Genomic DNA, 24,764 nt, shown 5'->3' on the forward strand with positions numbered 1-24,764 from the left:
TCAGGGTACCATTGATCACGGCTTACATTTATATCCGTCTACTTCTCATCGATTGATTACTTACACTGACGCTGACTGGGGAGGTTGTCCCGATACCCGCCGTTCCACATCGGGCTATTGTTGTTTCCTTGGGGACAACCTGGTGTCTTGGTCATCTAAGCGTCAACATACTTTGTCTAAATCGAGTGCAGAAGCAGAATATCGAGGCGTCGCAAATGTTGTCTCTGAGGCGTGTTGGCTCCGTAATCTTTTACTTGAGTTACATTGTCCTCTACGGCAGGCTACTATTGTTTATTGTGATAATGTCAGTGCTATCTACCTTTCTGGCAACCCGGTACAACACCAACGCACCAAACATGTGGAGATGGATATTCATTTTGTTCGAGAAAAGGTTGCTTTGGGGCAAGTTCGGGTTCTCCATGTTCCTACTAGATATCAGTTTGCGGACATTTTCACTAAAGGCCTACCGCGAGAATTATTTCTGGAATTTAGGTCCAGTCTTAGCGTACGTCCTCCTCCCGCTACGACTGCGGGGGTGTGATAGATATTATAGTTTACGATAATATTTGTCACAGAGCTAGGATATTTTGTATATATTTTTGATATATGTTGTATACTTATCTTACTAGATTCCTAACGAGATTAGGACTAGGATTGTAACTCTATATATTATGATCAATGGTACACACTCCGATCTGAGGAATTTTCCCGAAATCTAACAGATTATATATTCTTGCCCTGCTTCCTCCAAGCTTTGATTACTATATTGTGGCTTAATATATCCCAAAGCTATCCAATAATGGATTAAATTCATCAACTACAAACCTCTGTCGCTTTGGGAACAAGATGCAGTAAGTAACACAAAGCTTTAGTCTTGCATCCAATTGGTCGTAGCTAAATTTAAGTGTATGCATAATGTCACGCCCATAGGATGCAAAATAAATTAGCAAGCTGATCATCTCTAAAAGCACGCCATTCCTGAACAGTAGGTTTCCCTGCTAAGAGGCCTCGAATACTTCGTATAACAAGGGGCACTTTTGGACACATTTCAGCAATCTCCTTCCCAATTGCTTCTACACCTGGCTCATGCCAATGTGTAAAAGCAATCTTTTGAAAGAGAAGCCAAGAGTCATCTTCTGTTAAATCCCCAAGCATGTAAGGGTTGGCGGTGCCCATCATTCCGGCAACTTTATTATCACGTGTAGTAATGAGGACCTGACTCCCACCTCCAGCATGTGTTGATAACAGGTTTTCCAGATCAACCCACTTCTGTCTCAGACTAACATGACCCCAAATGTTATCCATAACAAGCAGAAATTTCTTCCCACTAATTGCTCGTCGAAAGTGATTATACAATTGATCCATGTTGCACAGATTGTGAGGCAATTTTCCTGCACCACATGATGTTATCATCTCCACCAGCATCTTTCTAGTATCAAAATCCTGAGTTGCTGAAACCCAGAATTGAACATCAAAACAGCGCTTCATCCTCTCATCATTATACACATACCAAGCCAATGTTGTTTTCCCTATTCCACCAATCCCGACAATGGTGGCAACAGAGAGGGTCTGTGAAGCCACCACCACGGAGTCCTCACACAGCATGTTTACAATCGCTTCCCTTTGTTTGGCCCTCCCAACAACCAAAGTGCTACCAACATGAGCTAACTCGACACTTTGTATGCTTCTTGCCTGAGTTGGCAAGCTGCAAATGCGACCAATCATAGCATGGTCTATTCCAATGGAATTCAATTTCTTCTTAATATCCTCAACTTTTCGAGCATCTTTAAATCGTGCAACAAGCTGATTCGATGCAGAAAAAAAGGACCGTGACTCTTTTGTGAAGTTACCTCCACTCATGACTTGTTTCTGTAATTCTCTAGAAGCTCTTACATCCAATAAGTCAACCAACCTATCAAGCTGACAACTGAGCTTCTCCAGCGTGTCTTGTTCAGTGTGGCTGCTGTAATGCTCTGACAATGAATCTGCATCGAGGAGTGCAGCTTCAACGAGAGTCCTTGTATTCTCAAGATTTTTCAGCTCGGACTCGAGGTCCATTACATAATTGATTACTTCAAAACCTTTGGTTACCAATTTCTTCATAGCAAGATCAGCTACTGCAGTCGTTACAGGCTCTGCCATTTTTTTTTTTTTTTTTGAGGGGTGGATTATTGGAGAAGTTTAAAGGAAACAAAAGTTAGGAAGGGAAAGAAATAAGAAAGGGCAATGATTTTTAGTTTACGAATGAAAGCTTGAGAAATGGTTGAAGGATTATTGGAGAAGTTTAAAGGAAACAAAAATTAAGTTACGAGAATGTTTGGTTCAATTCACGTAAAGGCAAGGGAATGGAAATAAGAAAGGGCAGTGATTAGAAGCTGATATTGTGGTTTGTAAGCTTCAAGGACTTGTTGAAGGATTATAAAAAAGGGATTTGTTAGATGCTTCGTCGAAATATCTAAGCATATTTATTTTATGCTACACAACTAACTAGCTTAGAATTATAGGCAAAATGTAGCTTTCATAAATTATACTGGGGAATGAATGTCCTTCTATGGAATGCTAGGGGAATAGCTCGGGACGGGTTCAAGAGGAACATCCGTCAGCTAATCAAAGATCATGACCCTGACATAATCATACTCACTGAAACAAAGGTGCCAAAAATAGGTTGTGAAGAACTCATCTCTATCCTGCCATACAATTCCTTTGAGGTGGTTGAACCCATTGGTTATTCGGGAGGGATTCTTATCCTGTGGAACTCTGGCTACCACTCCATCACTGTAGTTAGCAAGGAGCCTCGCGCTATCCACACAGTAGTGCAGGTAAACCACTCAAAAAAATTCTTCCTTACAGCACTTTACGCTTCTACTTCGCATAATGGTAGACTTAATATGTGGAACTCTTTAGAATCAATTAGCAAAAATATTGACATGCCTTGGGTAGTTTGTGGTGATTTTAATGAGATTTGCTATGACCATGAGAAATGGGGGGGGGGGGGGGGAAATGCACACCCCCTCCACCAGATGAGAGCTTTTAATGAGACCATTGCAAACTGTAACCTAGTAGACCTGGGCTATGTAGGTCACAAATACACCTGGTTCAATAAACTGAAAAAGAATCCCATCCTTGAAAGGCTTGACAGATTCTTGGCAAACAGTCAATGGATTCAGCTTTACCCTTATAATTGTGTAACAAACCTTCCAAGGATGACCTCTGACCATAACCCTCTACTACTTCAATTTGAAAAGAAAAAGGTCTTCCCTGGCACCACACCCTTTAGATTTAAGCCAATGTGGTTTACTGAGAGTGACTTCCTCCCTTTTGTTTCCCAAAAATGGTCCTCTTATCATGCCAATTTTTGCCATAAAATAAATTTCCTAGCCAGAGACCTTAAACCATGGGCAGATAACATCTTCACAAATCAAAAAGCCACAAAAAACAGACTGATTGCTAGAATCAATGGGGCTCAACTAGCTTTTCAAAGAAACCCAACCCAAACCAAACCCACCTTCTCAATCTGGAACAAGACCTACAAACACAGCTAAATAATATTCTAGACCAGGAGGAAATTCTTTGGGCAACTAGAGCCAGATCAGATTGGCTTCTTCAAGGAGATAGAAATACCTCCTTTTTTCATGCTTCGGCAATCATTAGGGGGAAAAGAAACAAAATCTTAGCCCTGAAAAATAGTGTGGGGGAATGGATTGAGGATCCAAACCAAATTCACCTCCACATTTTACACCACTTCCAGAAGCTTTTCTCTTCAGAACCAACTCAAGAAATTGAGGACATCCAAACCTCTGCTGATATTGATTGCTGCTCCATCCCAGAATTGCAAGAAATGAAAGATGCCCTTTTCTCAATTGCTCCAAATAAAGCACCTGACCTAGATGGGTTCCATGCTTCTTTCTTTCAAAGAACTTGGGACTGTATACATCAGGATTGTCTCAACTTTGTCCAACAAATTTTCTCAGATAAGGAAATTCCTAGTATCATAAACAAAACTGTAACCTGCTTGATTCCAAAAGTACTTTCACCATCTCTCATAACCAGCTTTAGACCCATCAGGTTAGTCAATACTTCTTACAAATTGATTTCCAAAATACTTGTAAATAGGCTAAGACCTCACCTGATCTCTATAATCTCTCCAAACCAGAACAGTTTTCTCAAAGGGAGGGGGACTGAGGTAAATTACGTTATAGCCTCAGAAATTTTGCATACCATGTCAAAGAAGAAAGGTTCAAGAGGCTTTTTTGCTTTGAAATTGGACCTAGAAAAGGCCTATGATAGGCTTGAGTGGTCATTCATAAACCATTGCCTTCACTTCTTCAATTTCTCTCCACCCACAATCTCAATGATCATGTCTTGTATCACCTCTGCTTCATCCCAAGTCCTCATAAATGGAAAGTTATCTGAGGAATTCAAACCAACTAGAGGAATAAGGCAAGGAGATCCCCTCTCCCCCTACATCTTCATAATCTGCCTTCAGTACCTCTCTAGAAAAATTCAAAATTCATGACCAGTGTAGAACCAAAGAGTGAAAACCCTTCAGATTTAGAGGTGGGACAACTGAAATTTCACATTCTGCTTTTTGCTGACGATGTTCTCTTGTTTGGGATGGCTGATAAAAGGACTCTTAGTTCAGTTGCAAATACACTGCATAATTTCTGCCAAATCTTAGGCCAGAAAATAAATGAGGGGAAAAGCCAAATCTACTTCTCAAAAAACACACCCATCAACATGATTGATGATTTTGAACATACACTAAATGTGACTAAATCTACTGATCTGGGCACATATTTAGGTTTTCCCTTAACTGAAAAGGCCAAATAGGAGACATTTATCTTCCATCATTGACAAAATGGGGAAAAAACTTTCCACTTGAAAAGCAAATTCTTTATCTAGTGGAGGGAAAATGATCATGGTTATAATCCACTCTGCTAGCCATTCCTAGATACACAATGTCCTGCATTAAGCTCCCAACTTTCATTCTGAATAAGCTGGACTTAGTTTGTTCAAAATTCCTTTGGGGGGGGGGGGGAATACAAGTAGCAGGAAAGTCTCTTGGATATCCAGGAATAACATCTGCCAGGAAAAGGAAAAGGGGGGCCTGGGCTTTCTATCAAATGCTGAATATAACATGATAAGCCTTGCAAGCCTTTGTTGGATGGTTGACACAAAATGTAACTGGCTGGGAAAATTCTCTATGAGAAATACATAAATCATAGACAAGGACCAACACCTTTCAATAAAGGCTCTCATATCTAGAATGCTGTAGGGAAAGGGTGGAAGCTATTTAGGCATAGCCTCAGTTGGGAGATTGGGAATGGACAGAACATAAATTTCTGGAGTGATAGGTGGTTGAACTCTGATAGTGCCAGAAGCCTTTTAATAGGACCTCTCACCCAAAATTGTGATACTTTAACCATCAGCTCTCTTCCCATTCACTCAAAAAATGACTTGGAAGAAGCCATCCAATTCAAAATCTCTGATGAGCTTTTTTCAAGAATAAGTTGTATCAACTTCTCTGATGATTGTGACTATAACTTCACCACATGGACAAAGAGAGGTAGATTCAACACCAACAAAGCTAGAGAACATCTTATACAGAACAGAGAAAGCTTAGATCTGAGCAAAGGAGTTGAGGTGTGGGATTGGTCACCTATATGGAAAGTTAACACTTACCCAAAGATAAAAATGTTCCTATGGCAATTACTATGGGATAGTCTCCCCTCTGCTGAAAACCTGCACTTTAGGAAAATAATCCATTCAAAATCTTGCACCTTCTGCCTAAACTCAACTGAAAATGCATCCCACATCTTCCTAGAATGTAACAGAGCATCTGAATTCTGGAGCCAAATAAAAATACCCCTTTATCTCTACAAATTCTCAAGAACCTTTACAAAATTGGCTTTCTAGAAACCTGGCAAATAAAACTCCTTCCCACAACAGCATACCCTGGAATATTATTTTCTCCTTTTCCCTTTGGCATATATGGAAAAGAAGGAATAGCTGGTTATTCTCCACAAAAAATATACCTATCCAAAGCTCTATAACTCAACGCCTGTGGGCTGCTACTGAATGGTTTTACTCCATAAACCATACAGCTGGAATAAAGCACACTTCAAAGCATTGGGATCCTCCCCCAAACCCTTACCTCAAGATAAATGTAGATGCCGCTTTCACTCCTTCTTCCAAAGAGGCTGGATGTGCGGGTGTGTGCAGGGATGACCGAGGCATCTGGAAGGAAGGTTTTCAATGGAAAGGCTATGCTGCTACAGCAGAGGAGGCTGAATTACAGGCCATATATCTAGCACTAACATGGATAAAAGATCATGGATGGACAAAATGCCAAATTGAGTCTGACTGTAAATTTTTAGTGCAGGATATTAATGATTGCAGTGCTTGCTTTCTAACCCCAAGATTGCATGACTGCAGGCTACTGCTATGGGAACTGAGTGAAGTGAAACTGTACTATGGAGAAAGGGGCAAGAACTCTGTGGCTGATATCCTGGCAAAGGATGCAAGAGGAACATTAAATTTTTTGAATCATGTCTGTATTATATCAGTTCCTCCGAATATTTGTATTAAAGCTCTAGATGATGACATTGCAAGCACTATTAGGGATTCTGTTCCCCAGTCTGTACTTTTGGGCTATCCAATAGGAAGCCAAAACACTAACTTCAGTAATTAATTTACCCTTTTCTCTCAAAAAAAAAAAAATATACTGGGGCATTGTTATTGGTATGTTTGGAATTATAATGAAAATTGAAAACTAGAAAGTGATCTTTCATGTACTAGTACTACCCCATCTTTCAGTTGTGATTTTGAAATCAGCTAAAATTTCAAAAGGAATTGAATGTCAATTTTTATGAAAAAACTAAGGGCCCGTTCACTTCAATTTAATTTCAATTCAGTTAAATTTAGCTCCAATCAATTTAATTCAATTCTTAATTTCCTTCTCTCATAAAATATTCATTTCAGCTCTATTCAGTTCAGTTCAGTTCAGCTCCAATCAGTTCAGTTCAGTTCAGCTCCTAATTTATTTCTCTCATAAAATATTCATTTTAGCTTTATTCAGTTCAGTTCAGCTCCAATCAGTTCAGTTCAGTTCAGCTTAGTAAATGTGAACAGACCCTAAGAAACCCTCTATTACTGAAATGTCTAAGATATTTCCACAAGCTATGTTATCGATTGCCAATTTTCTGTACTATATTATGTGCTTGGGCATGTAAAGCCTGTGTCATGTTTAGTTTTCATCTAAAACTCCATTCAGTTTGAAAGACCTTCAATGAATAATGATTTGTTATGGAAAATTATTTTCAAGAAAAAACTCAATGATGAACTAGTTTTTTATTTGTTCGGTATTTTGCAAGAGAAGTTGTTGATAAATAGGTCTAGCTTTTACCAACTCTTATCCATTCTAATGTATTAATGCTCTTTCAGTGTACACTTCTAATTACAGGAAAAGTCTCTAAGCTGCATCACATCTAAGCATGTCATGGTCCAAAATATTATACTCAGAAGTCTTGTTTTTACATTAAAGATTAGGATAGGCTGATGCGGTGATGCCACAATAGTCTTCCTTGTAGAAATTAGACTCACCGTGAAGTGACATCACTGATTTAATTTTTTATTCAGTAGACTTTTCAAACTATTTTTGAGATTTTTTGTTGGAGCACTGCTTTAATACCACAAGTTCTGTGAAGAATAATATGTGAGTCTAAACTAAGGAGTACTAAGTAAATATCTGGATAAAATAAATGAAATACAAAATAGAGCACCAAATATTAATAACATGTAAATTGAGACATTTCTTAATACTAAAATGGGGGCACAACGTAGAATTCGCAATACTAAAAGCTTACATTGTAGAATTTCCCAAACTAATAAAAAATGTCCAAAAATTTACATCTAGATTTCAAAAATGTTTAAATTTATATAAAGTGTTCAATAACCTTTATCAGTCCACCTATAAATCTGAATTCACATAATATCTTCTCAAATTAAATTCGGGGCTATAAAATGTCATAATACCATGTGACACGCGTCCGCAAACCATGCTAGCTAAGCAACCCTTTTGTTCACTTGGAGGAATGCAAGGATCCAACATCCAAGTCTGCAATAATACACCTAGATGGCTAACTAGTCTTACAAAGCCTTTATAACCACAATTATAACCAGGATACAGAAACATCGTTTCTCATCCACCAGCAAAAGTTAGATCAACGGCTAAGAATATTTTTATTTTTGTTATTAAACAACTGAACTAAAGAGAGTGAGATGGCTGAAGCGATAATGGCTGAAGTCGTTTCAGTTATTGTGGAAAAACTAGGTTCCGGAGCATACAAACAAATCTTGTTTGCAAAGGATCTGGATTCCCACATCAAAAGGCTCCAGGAGCTTAAGACTACCATTGAAGCTACATTTCTTGATTCTGCTTCCTTGGAGTCTTGGAGTAATTCGCAACGAGACGTGCTTGACAAGCTCAATCATGCACTGGCTGAGTTAGATGATTTCTTAGATGAAAAAACAGCTAGAGCCAAACAGCAAGAAATTATTTACGTAAACAAGTTTGTCAAAGCAATACGTTCATTCTTCTCTCAATCAAATCCTGTTGTAACTCCCTTGAGAGATGCTAAAAAACTCAAGGGTATCATCAAGAAGTTTGAACGCATTGCAAGAGATCATGCCCAGTTTGGTGCTATAGTTAGCATACCGTCTGTAAGCCAAGCACGGGCACTAAGCACTGATACGACATGGTCTCAGGTTATCACTGATGTGGTCATCGGAAGAGATGGAGATAGGGACAGCATAGTCAGCGTACTCTCTGATGACTCAGACTCGCTTGTTTCAGAGAATCTCTCTGTTGCTTCCATTGTTGGCATTGGAGGAGTAGGAAAAACTACATTGGCTCAGTATGTTTACCATGATGAAAGATTGAAAGGTTGTTTTGATGTTCAGTTTTGGGTTTCTACAAATCAAATTTTCGACGTCAAAGAGGTGGTAGAGAAGATATTAGAGTCTAGTTCTGATGAAATGCCTTTCAGTCGCAGGGTAAATAGGCTCTATGATCAGTTCCTTAAAGTAATCGGCGGGAAGAAGTACCTGCTTGTTCTGGACAACATATGTGAGCAAGATGGTTTGAGGCTGAAGTGGCTAAAGCTGAGGAACTTGCTAGCTGTTGGGGCCAAGGGAAGTAAGGTTCTTATTACCACGCGTTTTCCAACAGTTGCTGGTATAATGGACTCAGCTGGCCCTTATATGCTAGGGGATTTAACAGAACGTGACTCTTGGCTTCTCTTTCAAAAGATAGCATTTACGCAGTGGCAAGAGCCGGGTGTTGAAGCAGGGGAGGAGATTGCGAAAATGTGTATGAATGTGCCACTTGTTATACGCAGTATAGGAGGCCTCTTAGCGGGTAAACAAACACTCCAGGAATGGAAGACCTTCAGAGATGATCAACTTAAACATTTCTCCTCCTATGGGCGTGATGTCATACAGACACTTAAACTTAGCTTCGATCAGCTGGATGCAAGACAAAAACTTTGTGTTGCTTATTGTTCCTTGTTCCCAAAGGGTTTTGAATATGATGAAGATCAGATGGTTCGTCTCTGGATCTCCTTAGGATATATTGAGCCCCAGTATAGAAGCCAAAGCTTGGAGGAAGCAGCTGGTGCATACATGCTCAACCTGGTAAACTGTGGCTTTTTCAAGATAAAAGAAACCTATGTCTTTGGCACTGGGGTCCGTTTGACAATGCATAACATGATGCACGATCTCGTGCTCTCTGTTTCTGGGTTCAGGTATAAGATGGCAGACTCAGACACACATGAATTTGATGAACAAGTTCGTCATCTGTCTTTTGGTGGTACAATATCAGAATCTTGGGAAGTCCCTTCCTCGCTATTCAGAATTGAACATCTGCAATCATTCCTTTTGGTAGTGTCTAGGCATTGTAAATTGACACTTGAGAATTTGTCAATCAATGATAGATCAATTTTGAGACTTAAATCTTTGAGGGTATTGGACCTGCACAGGCTGGGGTTAAAGATCGTGCCAAGATCTCTTGGTGAGCTGCAGTGCTTGCATTATCTCAACTTGTCATACAATCCTATGGTTAAACTCCCCAATTCAATCACAAGGCTTGTGAATTTATTGTCACTTGACTTGTTTGGCTGCTACAAACTTGAAGAGTTACCAAAGGACATGAGTAAGTTGATAAAGTTGAGACATCTCAAAGTTGGATACTGTAATGCATTGAGTCATATGCCCAAGGCGTTGGGGAACTTGACAGATCTTCGAACACTAGACATGTTCATACAAGGAGAGCAGAGTTCAGAAAACAGATCAAAGGCCAACAGTGTTGGCGAGTTAGCAGAGCTAAATTGCCTAAACAATCTAACAGGAAAGTTAACAATACGTGTCTTTGGGAGGTCAATGGATACAGTTTCAGAAGCTAAGGCAGCAAACTTGAAGAGTAAAGATAAGCTTTTAGGCTTGGATTTAGAGTTCATTGGTGGTAGCCTAAAACATGATGAGATAGTTATAGAAGGCCTCCAACCCAATTCTAATTTAAAAGAACTGTTGATATATGGTTATGCAAGAGAGAGGTTACCAAGCTGGATGTTGGATCACCTTTACTTTTGGCTTCCGAATCTTGTTAGCATTTGGATACTCCAGTGCGAAGGCTGCAGATACCTTTGCTCCTTTGGGAGGCTTCCTCATCTTAAAAATCTGAATCTTTTAGATTTAGACAATGTAGAGTATATTGAGAATTGTGCTGGGAGCAATGAAAGTAGTAACGACATCGTGCATAAGCACCATGCTCCCTTATTTCCATCACTCGAGAATCTCTGGCTTCGGAACATGCCTAATTTAAAGGGATGGAAGAGAATTATTTCAAATAGTGAAGCAGATTTAAGACAACCCATCCAGAATAATCTCATTGAGCGAAAACTGGCATTCCCCAGATTGAAGCATATGCAAGTCGACAAAATGGACAGGATATTATTAATCACAGGGGAGTTTAGAGGTTTTTCCATGGAACAGTTAACAGTAAACAGATGTGAAGACCTCAATGCCATACCAGAATGGACAACCAACCTTTCCAGCTTGAAGACGCTTACACTTGAAAATTGCTCTAAGAAGCTAGAGAAGAGGTGCTTAAAGCCAACAGGCGAAGACTGGCCCAAAATCCAGCATATCCCTACTATACGCATCTTCGGGTCTGGGTGCTACATGTTTTCTGCTTGAGTACTAAGTTTAAAGGGAAGAAAAAAAGCTGAGATGACACTGAAGTAAAAGATCAGTGGCTTTAGAGTGGCATTTGGGGACAAAGCGGGTTGACGCCAGACAAAGGGTCACAATTCACAAGCTTGATTTTTGCTTCAAGCATGATTTCTTTTTTCTGTTTTTCTTTTCTAGTTTCTTATTCTTTTTTTCTTTTCTGGGCTTTTCAGAGGCGAGTTCTGATTTAAAATCTATCTTGTCTAGTTTAATTTATTTACATATTTTTAACAAAATTGATCAAATGAAAAATGAAAAACAAAAAAATTACACACCCTTGGACCCTATATGTAAGATAAATGTTCTTGAATTCTAATAGATTAGGCTTGAAACAGATATAACTGGTTCATAAACTCAAGTACTATATATTACATCCTCAAATTCACATATCACAATAATACAATACGAGTACATTAACAGTCAGAAATTACTTTGGCCATTGTATTCTATCAGTACATAAATTTACAATAGCATGATGATTAATATTGATAAAGCAGTTGGCAAAAGTTAACAAGATTTAACCCAAAAATAGCCAAAAGCAGGCCATGGATCTAACACAAAATAGCCAAAAAGCAGGCAAAATCACAACCTCATGGACTAATAACACAAACAACAGCATGGAACGCAACCAACAGCATGCAGATTTCATGATAGCTCAATAATTATCATTAGTAGGACACTACTCAAAACTAACACAAGTAAATAACTTGAGAGAGAGAGAGAGAGAGAGAGGGGGGGGGGGGGGGGGGGAGGCCAAAGAACTTACTCATCTATGCGAGAAGATCAGTACAGAAAATCTTCAAACGACTCTCCAGATGATAACACGTAATAATACATAGATCTTTTGATCATATGTGCTTGCATGGAGAAAGCCTTTGCCTCTACATCTCCTTTCGCTGAAGTTTACAATTTTTGTTCTTTGTCTTATTATTACTCAACTCCTTCATCACCACTGTCATCTCCAAAAAGAGCAGCCATTTGCATGGCCAGCTTGGCAGCCATTTCTCGCCTCTGAAAATCAGGCATCAACCTTGAGCTGCTGCGCATATTTGCAATTTCTGACATTAAATGCTCCAAATCCTCAAGCTCCAGATGTGCACCCTTGTCAAGATTATCACCATTGTAAGCCTCACCCGCTTTGAATTCTACTTCCTCAACATTATAAGATGCCGATGTTGATGGCTCAGCCCTTTCAGCTTCAGAAACAGACTTTAAGTCAGTGGATTCAACAGAAGATGCATTAGGAGGAGGGATGGCAGACACCCAGCCATCCTCTGTATCATCCCATAGTTCAGCTGAACCACCAGAAAGGACTTCATACTCAGCTTCATACTCAGATTCATCTTCTGATGAATCTATAGGGAAAGAAAAAACAAATGGTCAGCTATTAAGACACTGTTAACAAAAGCAAACTGAAAGATATAATCAGAGAAATTTAACCTTGTCTTTCAGGTAGAGTTGGTGCAAGAATTCTGTTTCCAGATTTTAAAACCATTCCAGACCACATGTGGGCGGAAAGTGCACCAAAAAGCCGTTCGACTCCTTGCGAGTCACCATCAATGGATAAACCTGACAAAGAAAAACAGTTTATTAACTGCATATTTGCAGATGACGCAATAAAAAAAGCTGCCAAGTTAGCTGGTCTCAATATTTCTGACATCATTAAGAGTACGCTGCACGCTATGCTTCCACATTTCTGCAATTCACATGGAAGAAGTAAAAAAAAGAGCGCTAGGGAAAAATAGAAAAAAAGACAGAAAGTAGCAGAAGTGCTTCTAGATCTCTAGAAAGAAGGTAGAATTTATTAAATGGTAGGATGTTTTTTTTTTTATATATATATATTGTATACAAAAGCTTAAGATGCATCTAAATGCAGGGATTCAGTGAGTCCTTCCACTTAATTCTAGGCTCAAAGAAAAGGTTTGCTTTTTCAGCTAGAATTTTTGTTTTCCTTAAACAATATCCTTAGGTCCCCAATCACTTTGTCTCTTTTCTTCTATAAGCAGTCGTTCACAAGCATTACAAACCCACTTAGTTCAGATTCTTTCAAATTATCCTTATTCCCATTTTATTCTCCCAAAGACCAACTACGGAGTATAAAACAATTACTTATGTTTCCTCATCTCACCCCTGTTTTATCTTGTTTGGGCAAGTTCACATGTCATAATCATGGTCCATAACAAAGTGGCAGACTAATGGTAGCTCAGGAAAGTCATGGTATTTGATACCACAAGCCCCCTCTTCCCCTCCTAACACCCGTAACACCCTAAAAAAACACCTACAAACTGATGACAGCTTAACCTCCTCTGCAATGATTTCTCCAGGCCCAAACAGAACAGAAACATCACCTGCCAGCTTCTCTATACCAAAGAAGAGTTCAATCAGAAAACAATCCCGGGGAATCAAGCACATTTTTAATGGTATTGTGTGTTCTGGACCGTGGGTCACATTTTGGGCACAGTAGGAGTAAAGAGCTAAAGACAGCAACAGCTGGGCATTGAAGAACTGAGCATAAAAATGCATGGCACAACTTAGCATCAAATCAACATGGACTCTCTATCTTCTTTTTCTTTTTCTTTTTTTTTTTTTTTAACTTAAATTAACCTATATAAAAGTTAACCTCCAAATTTTGAATTATTACTTATAAAACCACCCCCCCCCCCCCCCCAAACACCCACACACACACACAATCACACACACACACACAAAAACCTACCAGATACCCTAAAGCTAGTGTCCACTGTACCAGAATATTGATATTGATAGAAACCAAGGAGAAAATACATTTATCTTAGGATTTTAGCAAGCTAGGCATGATCAAATTTACACTCCCTTCAAAAGCAAGATTAGAATACTAAAAAAGGGGGTTTATAGGTAACACATTGTCTTGGGAATTTAGCCAACTAGACATGACTTGATCTACACACCCTTCATAAATGAGGCAGGGAGAATAATACAATAGGGAGTTTGTTTATAAGCAAGTTTTTCTTAACATACTTCTCTGATTCATGTTTTCATACACCTCAATTTATTAAAGTAACATCAGATGTTAACAGTAACTTCATCTTATATTTGTACTTTTGTAGTGTATTGTACTTTGTCTTAATTAGTTTTCCTTTATCTTGTTAATAATAAAGCGTGTGTTATGTACAGGAACTCCATCCAATATAATACGGAGTACATTCTTTCATCAATATTAATAACATCAAACCAACAACATCAACATCGTCTAAGCTCTTCTGCATTTTCTAATGACAGTAAATGAAACCACCCACCACTTTTAGTAAGAAGGTAACAGAAAAATGAGCACACACTATATGCAATCAACTCACTGATAATAACTGTTTGAGATACTCACATTTATCAAATTCAGCATTAGAAGCGCAGGCCTCCACATATTCAATATTACACTCCATGCACCATTCCAAGCAAGATCTCTTAATATCGCATGATGGCTCTTCATTCCCCAATAGACTACTTCCCTCAGATTCAAAAACTCCATATTCTAATGAATCCACATCTGAACTAGCAAAAGGGTCATTGAGCCTCTGTAAATGTCTTTTGTATTCAGCATGAGCTGGGTGACCTGGAACAAGATCCACTTTGTTTCCAACACACAATAGGATATCAGATTTCTGAATATCAGTATGAGAGACCCATTTTTTGAGAGCAGTAAGAGAAGATAGCTGTCAAATGCATAACAAAACGACAATAGAAAAATGTAAAATCAGGCAGTGTCATTTCAGCAACATTACAAAGTTAAAAACACAAATGTGCCACACATGAAGTTTTGGCACCAATATTCAAAATTATTTAATACAAGTAATTGATCAAAGGTAAAGAGTAAAAAGGTAAGTGATGCATGCCTCGCTCATGTCAAAAACCATCATTATGGCAGCAAACTGAATTTCTGGCAGGGAACTGGGGGGAATATCATCATTAAGGTGAGCCATCCATACAGCAACATCAGCATAATAATATTTTGTGTCAATAGTCCACCTGTTCGACATGAAAAATGGAAGAAACATTTACATAATATTTGATGAATAAAAGATGCCTAAGATGTGCATGTAAGATTCTGAGGTTGGGAATAATATTCATAATAGCAAATTTTTATCCACATGCTGAATTATGGTATTCAATCAGCATACCCTTGTATAAGTACTTCAGATGATGTTTCAAAAGCATCTTCATAATCCACTGACAATAGTCCTGAAATAAGAAAAAAATATTAGTAAAAAACTGAAAATGCCTACAGACATGACACGCCATTTACTCACAATTAATAATAGAATATCGTCATTCCATAATCAACAACTAAAAACTCAATACTTCATCACAAAACAAAAGTATACCACAATTATTACAAAATGATAGATATATAGTTCTTCACAAAAGGTTGTGGACTTGTGTTATACGTAGTATACCAATAAACAGATTCAGATGAGTTAAGCATCTTCTGAAAATAGTGCATCAAATAGCATAAACCACTGTCAATCACTCAGGTATTAGTACACACGCCTAGAAGAGCATCGAGCTGGAAAAAAAATACCAAAAACAATAGAATTAAAAATCACAACTGCGATTGCTATAACGGTAACAGTCGCAATATTAAAAACAGGACTTCAAGGGTTTAGCAGCAGCTATCACAACACCATAAATTGAATATATATGAAAAGGCACCAATTTAGCATTGTAATTCAAGAAGAAAAAATACTTTTTGAACCTTTAACCTGTTGTTTTACGAGGTATATTTGTAAACATTTACAGAGTGACTTGAGATGAATTTAAGGTACTCTTATTAGTCTTATATCTGCACTCAATATATGAATACTCATTAACGACAGTCTATAAGAAATGTTGCAATGCTATGGAAAAGCTTTCACGAACAGTAAATAGAAACTCTTCTACAAAACAGCCCTTTAAAAATTGAATTAAACCAAAAAAATTGACCAACCTCTTACATTTACAATGAATCTTTGTCTCGTTTTTACCAGATAACTAATCCCGAACTCATTGCATGAAGACTACTTGGATACAAGAACATAATTCATATCCTAGCATGCTGCTAGAATAATCATACTCACACTCGAAACGAGTCTGGGTCAAATTAGTACTCCTTGACACAAGGAAATAGTGAAAAATAATCTTGATTAATCGTAAAAGATCAATTTAGATTAATTCATAGTGCTACAGATATACTTAAAACTCATTTACATTCATAATACCTGGCTTTGAAGTCCGCTAATTGCTAAAAATTCATTTATAAATATCCCAACATGAAAATTCCAGATTTCCAGGTTATCACTTTATTCACCCACATCACAAATTCACAATATCAAAACAATATACCACCTACCCAAAACCTAAAATTTGCCCAATTGAAGAAATACAAAACCCCTCAAATCGATCGATTATGATAAGTTCCAAAAATCTTGCAAATTGGAACACTTTAGCACAAGATATTCATCAATTGATCAAAAACAATTGAAATTCTTCAAAAAAAAAAAAAACTTGCAATTAAGCTGATCAAATTAATAAAAATACAATCATAAATGAAGGAGAAAAATGAAATACTGGAGAGAATGGTGCGCTTTCCGACGCCGGGAGATCCGATAACCAAGATAGCAGGTCTCTTCTTAATAACTTCGTTGTCAATTTGGTGCTCCATTTTCTGTCTTTTCCAGAAAATTGTTCTCTTTGCTTCAGATGTTGGTTTCAGAATTACTCGCAATTAGCACTGTCAAAACGGTTTGACAGTTCGGTTTCGGTTCGGTTTGAAATCGGTTCGGTATTTAATCGGGTCGGTTTGGAATCGGTTTAATTGTCTCACGGGTCGGTTTTGGTTCGGTTCAAATAGTTATCGGTTCGATTCGGTTTCGGTTTATTCTTAAGCGGTTTTAATTCGGTTCGGGTTGTAAACAGTCCGGGTAGTAAACGGTTTGGTGCAGACGGGTTGCGGTTTGTTAACGGTGCGGTGTAAACGGTTTTTATCCCGGTTCAAACAGTTTCGGGTTGGAAACGGTTTCGGGTTAGAAACAGTTCGGTTCTTTTTTGGTTCAGTTTATAACTGGTTCGGTTCTTTTTCGGTTCAATTTTTAACTGGTTCGGTTTTCGGTTTAGTTTATAACTGGTTCGGTTCTTCGATGGTTTAACCACTTTAACGTTATTCATATCGGTTCCATTTCAAGTTTACTAAATTACGGTTCGGGTCGGTCTTTGGTTTCAAAAAATAAATTGTTTATCGAGTTGTTTGGATTCGGGTAGTTAAATGGTTTTGGTTTGAAATTTGATAATACTTGCTAACCTTTTGCGTTCACAAGTTTTATATAAAGTCGTGAATCATTTCATATTTAGGCATCATATTATAAACAAATTCTCATTGATTTTATAAATACATATTATGTTCTGTTTCAAGTTTAGTCATACTGATCTTACTAGTTATATTCCCGTCAAAAAAAAAGTTTGTAAACGGTTCGATTTAATTATATTCCCGTCAAAAAAAAAATCCATTTAATTATATAAAAAAGTTTGTAAACAGTTCGATTTAGAAGTGGTTTGGTTCATAAACGGTTCGGTTTATAACCAGTTCGGTTTACAATCAGTTCGGTTTTTAAATGGTTCGGTGCAAACGGGTAGCAGTTTGCTAACAGTTCGGTGTAAGCGGTTTTTTTGCCAGTTTAAACGGTTTCGGGTTGGAACCGGTTTCGGGTTAGATACGGTTCGGTTCTTTTTCGGTTCGGTTTTCTTTCAGTTCGGTTTATATTTGGTTCGGTTTGTTAACGGGTTCGGTTTTTATACGGTTTAACATTATTCGGGTCGATTCGGTTTCGGGTTTATTAAAATACGGTTCGGGTCGGTTTTCGGTTTCAAAAAAATCGGTTTTTAATCGGTTCGGTTCTCATTTGGGTCGGTCGGTTTCGGGCAGTTAAACGGTTTCGGTTTGAAATTTGACAGCACTACTCGCAATTAGTAGCAAATTAGCAATGGTTGCTATTTGAAGCTCTTACCCTTAATTTGGAAGCCAAAATGATATAGATTTCAGAGTATTTCTCAAGAGGAATTCAATAATCTGTTATACTTCGTACATTTGTTCAAGTGGAAAAAGTGATGCATAATTTTGCCATTAAAAGTATGAATTTACTTCAAAGTCTTCCTTAACAAAAAAAAAAAAAAAAAAAAAAAACAACTTTGGGTTTATGGAGGAGTACAATCTAAGACTTGTTTGCCTCAAAAAAACCCAAAAAAATACAAATATATATATATATATATATATATATATAGGAAGGCTCATATGAGAACCTTCCTCTATATAAGAACCCATTATATATAAGAACCATTTTCAGCCATGGATCAATTAAGATCTAACGCTCTACATTTGTCCGGATTAAAATAATGGCATTATCGTAAATTAATGAACTTTTTGTGGTATAATAGAAGTTTTAAAATAATTGATCAGTTCTTTCACTCTCTAAAAATTGGTGTAGCATTTTTCTCTCTCTAGAGTTCTTCCCCTTTAGCATCTCTTGTTGGATTAATTTAGAGCTTTCAAAGCAAGATTCATCAAATTCTTCATTCAAATTTACTTGAACTCACGACTATTGTGCGAATTCTTCATTAATTAAGGTTTTCGTCAATATTTTTGCAATTTTTGGCGATTTTTGGTTCGATTTCCGTTCGCTTTTTATTGTTGGTGATTTCTATTCGATTTCTATATTTTTTTTATTTTCTTCGATTATTTATCAGTTTGATTGTTTGATTTTTCTGTTCTAATTTTGATTTCATTTTTGTCGTTTATTTTTTGTATCATTTTGTTCTTGGCTCTTGGTTTCTTTGTAACTGTGGAATGTAACTGCTCATGTATGTCAGATGTATGCTTTTACCTGATTGATAAGAATGTTAGTGGATATATCCATTGAATTATTTTGTTTCCTGATTCATTAGTTCGATTTTTGTTCGATTTCGATTTTAATTTTAGTTTGCAATTTTTGCTATATTTTGTGTTTTTGAAATTAGGTTTTTGCATGTTGATGGATTTAGTTGATGTCGAACAAAATTCTCCTTCTTCTTCTGTTACTCATTCAGGTAATTTTAGTTGTATTCTATGCTTTAATTTCAGTTTACTCTATTTGTTCTAAAGTTTACTTACTACAAGTATGTTCTAAAGTTTTCACTCTATGTTCTAAAGTTTTCACACTATGTTCTAAATCTCAATTTTAGAATGCTAGCACTTGCATCTTTTTGATGGTGATGGTTATTAATTTAGGAGGTGAACTATAATATTTTACAGTAGATGTTATGTTAATATAGAAAGAGAACGGTATCTGCTGCATTGAAGTAAACGGTGAATGCACCAACAAATTTATAAAAGATGTTGTTTTGATTATTTTGTACCTTGGTTGAGTCTTTGGGTCATAGCTAGTTGCAGCAGTATTGTTTGGGGTTACTGTCAAAATTAGACATCTGGTTTAGCTTATTTGTAAAAAGGCCTTAAATTTTCTATTGGATAAGTTTAAAGTAATGTTTATGAAAGTATCTAGAAGAAAGTTGATATTAATATTTGACTTAAAGATCTCAATATTCTTGTTAGCTTTTCAAGCCCAATTATATTTGGTTGTTTTCAGAGATTAAATTGTGAGTTTCTTTAGTTATAAGTTCATTTTGAGTAATTGAATTTATGTTTGTTATTTGCATTACGACCTTGAAATTTAGTATTGTGAGCTGCTAATGATAGTTGGATGGGACTCATATAGCTGATGCTTTAAATATGGAAGATGGTGACATGACTAACATCATTGACGGCCTTAATTTTGTCATAAAATTCACAATGAGTAAGTTTAACTCTAGTTTCATTCAATAATGTATGTCTATATTACTCTCTTTTTTTACCTAAATTGTGCACCTAAGATTTGTAATTGTTGTTAAAGACCAGATAGGTTCTCATTATTACATGTTTTCAAATCTAGAAAATTTGGTAATTTTCTTAAATTGAATTGAATCCCCCTCTTTGTTCAAGTTCTTCCCTGTGTGTAATTCGCCCAGATATAACTCTTATTCATCTCTCTTCTCACATGTGTGCATGTAAGTACTAATATTGTTGACTTAGATACTAGCAACATAATAAGCCAATTTTTAGAGCCTAGTGGTGTTAGTTTCCTTAGTTAAGTTGGTAAGACATTACATCCTATAGACCTATACTCTATATTTTTTCTTTATAGATATTAAACCTCAATAAAGTATTGTGTTATAAGTTTTGGTTCGTGTTAGGGTCAATGAATTCAATAGCAAATTAAATGATGTTTCATATATATTAAACCTACTAGCTTAACGGGTAGAGCATTGTGCAAATGAACAAAAATGTGGGTTCGAATCCCACGTAGGTTCATTATTATAATGTGCAAACGAGAGTTTGCATGACTATATGAGAGTAAAAATATAACAAAGTTTTCCATAGTCATTAATCATTTCAAGCCAATATTTTGCCCATACATCATTTCAAGCCAATATTTTGCCCATACATCATTTCAAGCCAATTTTTTTGCTCGTACGAAACATAACTTAGTGTTAATCTAATATACTTTTTTTTTTAAGATATATGTTTAGAACATAAGCAGAAAATTTTAGAACATAGTTAACATAGGAAAACATAAGAAGGAAAAATATAGAACATAAGCATAAAAAAAGTTTACAAAGTAGGAAAGGGTTTACAATATAAGAAGAAAAAAAATAGAACACAAGAAAAATTTAGAACATAAGTTGAAAAAATTTAGTTTATAAACAAAATAATTTAGAACAAAAGAATAATTTAGAACAATATTAGAACATAAGCTGAAAATTAAATTTAGAACATAGGTTGAAAATTATATTTAGAACATAGGAAAAAATTTAGATCATAAGTTGAAAAAATTTAGAACATAAGAAAAAATTTAGAACATAAGAAAAATCAAGAACATAGTAAAAAAAAAATTAGAACTTAAGCTGAAAATTAAATTTAGAACATAGGAAAAAAAATTAAAACATAGGCTGAAAAAAAATTAGAGCATAAGAAATAATTTAGAACATAAGCAGAAAAAATTTAGAACATAGGAAAAAAATTAAATGACATATTGGCATACTTATCTTTTTTATAGATATTAAACCTCAATAAAGTAATGTGTTATAAGTTTTGGTCGGTGTGAAGGTCAATGGTTTTAGTAGCAAATTAAATGATCCTTTATAAACATTAGCCTACTAGCTCAAATGGTAGAGCATTGTGCAAACGCACAAAGATGTGGGTTCGAATCCCACGTAGCTTCATATGTGTAATGTTGAAAATAGAATTATACTTCGTATTAGATTTGTTTGTAACAAAGATTTCAGACCTTCATTAATCATTTCAAGCCAATTTTTTATTTATAAAACTTACCACTTGTTTGATTTACTTTGAGTTATTCTAGTTTATTTATGAAATACTTTGGCTTTTTTTTTTTTAAAAAAAAAAAAGTTATTTTGAGAGATAACCTATGTTGGAATCGAACTTACATCCCTATGCATTTGCATAGTGCTCTACCACTTGAGCTAATAGGTTTTAGCATACCTAAAATTAACCCTACATTCTAAATTATTTTCCTATGTTCTAAATTTTTTTGCCAATGTTCTAAAGTTTTCTGCCTATATTCTAAATTAGTTAAAAGTAATCTCCTTATGTTCTAAATTAATTTTCTAATGTTCTAAATTATTTATCCTATGTTCTAATTTTTTTTCTTATGTTCTAAATTTTTTTCTTATGTTCTATTTATTTTTTCTCATGTTCTAATTTTTTTTCCTATGTTCTAAAGTTCTCTGCCCATGTTCTAATTTTTTTTCCTAAGTTCTAAACACGTGTTCTAAATTTTTTTTGCTTATGTACTACAAGTATTTTTTTTGCCGGTTCTAATTGTTTCCTATGATCTAATTAAAGGTATATAACTTAATTTTTTTTTTATGTTCTATTTTTTCCCTATGTTCTAAATTTTATTATGTTCTAATTTTTATTACCTATGTTCTAAACTTTTAATCCTATGTTCTAATTTAATCTAAGCTATGTTCTACGAGTAAATTTTTTTTTTTTTACTATGTTCTAAATTTTTTTTACCATGTTCTAAAGTTTTTCTATGTTCTAAATTATTTTTGCCTATATTCTAATTTTTTTTTTCTGATGTTCTAAATTTTTTTCTTTGATGTAAGATTGTTCTAAATCTGTTTTTCCTATGTTCCAAATATTCTGTCTATGTTCTAATTTTTTTTCCTATGTTCTAATCATATGTTCTATATTTTTTCGTATAATCTAAGCCTATGTTCTAAATTTTTTTTTTACTATGTTCTAAATTTTTTTTACCCAATGTTCTAATTTGTTTTGGTCATGTTCTAAAATATAAGTGGGTAGTATATGATGAGTTTCTATTAAGTTGGGAATCCGAATAAAGATAATAATAATACTAACAAGAGAAGGTTATATATACTCACAATTTATATCAATTGACTCCACCATCACTTAAACTAACTTAAGCTATGCATAATAATTACACTATCAAGTAATTAGCAGACTAATGAGCACCGGCATTCTTATGTCAGATCAGTTTCAAGACGGCATGTGATACACAAGCACATTCATGGCCATGAAAAGCCATACTATAAACTTTTTTTTTTCTTTTTTTTTTTTGGGGGGGGGGGAGGGCTAAAATCCTGTCTGGGTAAGAAGGTATGAAAGAAAAGAATTTTTATTAAAAAGATCACTATTGCAGTAATTCAACTAAGGTAGAAAGTAATAGCTAAACTAATATAATCTTAACTAGTAATTAGATAGAATCTACTATGAAGTCTCCAGCAAAAAAACAAAGTGTATTTTTTAATTTTGATGGATAAATCCAAGCAATTTTTTACATGTTTGTCTCCTACCTAACCGAACACTTGGATGATAAATGGAACATCAAAAATTATAGAGTACCATTTTTGTTTTATGATTGCATATTTTCCTTTTCAATGCACTTTTTATTTAACTTCTTAATACTCGTGAAAATTGACAAGGTTAATTTTTTGGGGACGAAGAGGGTAAAACTAAAAATAAAATGACAAGTGACAAGTGGTCGTTTCTCCACTAGAGTAGCACACGTGTAATAGGAGGCTAAATAAGATTAATTTTTAACTCTATAAAAAAATCTGAATGGACAAGGTTAGCCACTACTCGTAATTTGTACGAGTATGTAGTTACTATTTATATGGAAAGTTCCTAGATTCGTTCTCTCAAATTGGGGAAGAAATGAAGAAATGAATTGTATCATCATCTGGAGATTGAGGACAGTCTTTGAGGTCATAGATCACAGTATTTCACTAAACTTAATTAGGCTGCGTATTGTAGTTTAATGAAGGTTGAGTACCTCTATGGTTATTTAGCTCGGTAGAAATCACAAGACTTGATTGTATGTCATTGATCAGTAGGTATGATGAAAGAAAAAGGGAGCATTATTGGGCGTATGTTTTTTTATTTAGGGGTATACTTCTATCTGGTGTGCTCTCAGTTGAGTGAATGTGGATCTTTGGTGTAAAGTTTGCAGGAAATGGAAAGTCTTGGGCTCAGATAACATTTTATGGGCTGACCTCTTCAAGGAGAGGTGGGGTGAAGATCGTGCTGTGTTCTACACGCCAACTGATTCGAAGTCATGGAAAGATGTGTACATAGTGTACAACCCCTTATGTTAACCACAATGTTTGTAAGCTTACTTCTCTGTTGTATGTATAACAAATCTTCGCTTGTAAATCTCAGTGGATGATTTGTGTCTGTTCATTCCTTCTGTAAAATTTAAGTTGGTCGAACCATGTATTGTTAAAAAAATGGTTCTATATGTATGAGATGATAATTTTCGTCTCTTAATAGACTGAAAATAGTTGTCACATAATTTTAGCTTCTTACAACTAAGGACACGTGACATTACTCTGTAATTCAAAATAAACTTTAACTGTATATGATAACTGATAAAGTGATTAGTAGTAATTTTTACCTCATCAATTTTTATTTTTATATGGAGTATTTTTTTGGATGTTTGATTATTAAGAAATCTCATTACTTTTCTTTTTGGGGTGCAAGAAGGGCAATACATATTACAAATTAACACTACTTATTACGAGTATAAGAAGGATAACAGCTTTTTCTGTGGAATTAGTTCTCCATTGCAAATAAATCGTGTTAATGCTTTCATTTGTTAGGCTTTTTTCTGTGGAATTAGTTCTCCGTTGCAAAGTAATCTTGTTAATGCTATCATTTGTTAGGGACCGACTTTAATCTTCAATTTATCTCACTACATAATTTATTAATACTTTCTATTTGCTCCGTATAAGATTTCTAGCAAAATTGCCAATACATATATGAGTGTGATTATTAATCGAAACAGAGGCAAAAAATGATTTTGCTAGATATAGTTGATTATTTGCCCCAAAGAAAGCAACAGTTATCTCGGGAAGAC

General features: G+C 35.6%; 3 protein-coding genes across 3 annotated transcripts; 1 reads left to right on the forward strand and 2 right to left on the reverse strand.

Moving 5' to 3' along the window:
- Positions 1-918: 918 nt before the first annotated feature.
- LOC145565545 (disease resistance protein RGA2-like) lies at positions 919-2,142 on the reverse strand. The gene has a single exon (XM_081625512.1). It carries the CDS (start codon positions 2,140-2,142, stop codon positions 919-921), a length of 1,224 nt encoding a protein of 407 aa, XP_081481638.1.
- A 6,030-nt stretch (positions 2,143-8,172) lies between these two features.
- LOC145562682 (disease resistance protein RGA2-like) lies at positions 8,173-11,502 on the forward strand. The gene has a single exon (XM_081623050.1). It carries the CDS (start codon positions 8,281-8,283, stop codon positions 11,251-11,253), a length of 2,973 nt encoding a protein of 990 aa, XP_081479176.1. The 5' UTR covers positions 8,173-8,280; the 3' UTR covers positions 11,254-11,502.
- Positions 11,503-11,616: 114 nt separating this feature from the next.
- Positions 11,617-17,018, reverse strand: LOC145562683 (uncharacterized). Its single transcript, XM_081623051.1, has 6 exons — positions 16,864-17,018; positions 15,438-15,498; positions 15,153-15,285; positions 14,645-14,972; positions 12,727-12,855; positions 11,617-12,641 (listed from the first exon to the last, which is right to left on the reverse strand). Exons 1-6 carry the CDS (start codon positions 16,955-16,957, stop codon positions 12,217-12,219), a joined length of 1,170 nt encoding a protein of 389 aa, XP_081479177.1. The 5' UTR covers positions 16,958-17,018; the 3' UTR covers positions 11,617-12,216.
- Between the last annotated feature and the right edge of the window lie 7,746 nt (positions 17,019-24,764).

The sequence above is a fragment of the Chenopodium album genome, chromosome 10, assembly GCF_948465745.1.
Source record: "Chenopodium album chromosome 10, dcCheAlbu1.1, whole genome shotgun sequence".
Lineage (NCBI taxonomy): Eukaryota > Viridiplantae > Streptophyta > Magnoliopsida > Caryophyllales > Amaranthaceae > Chenopodium > Chenopodium album.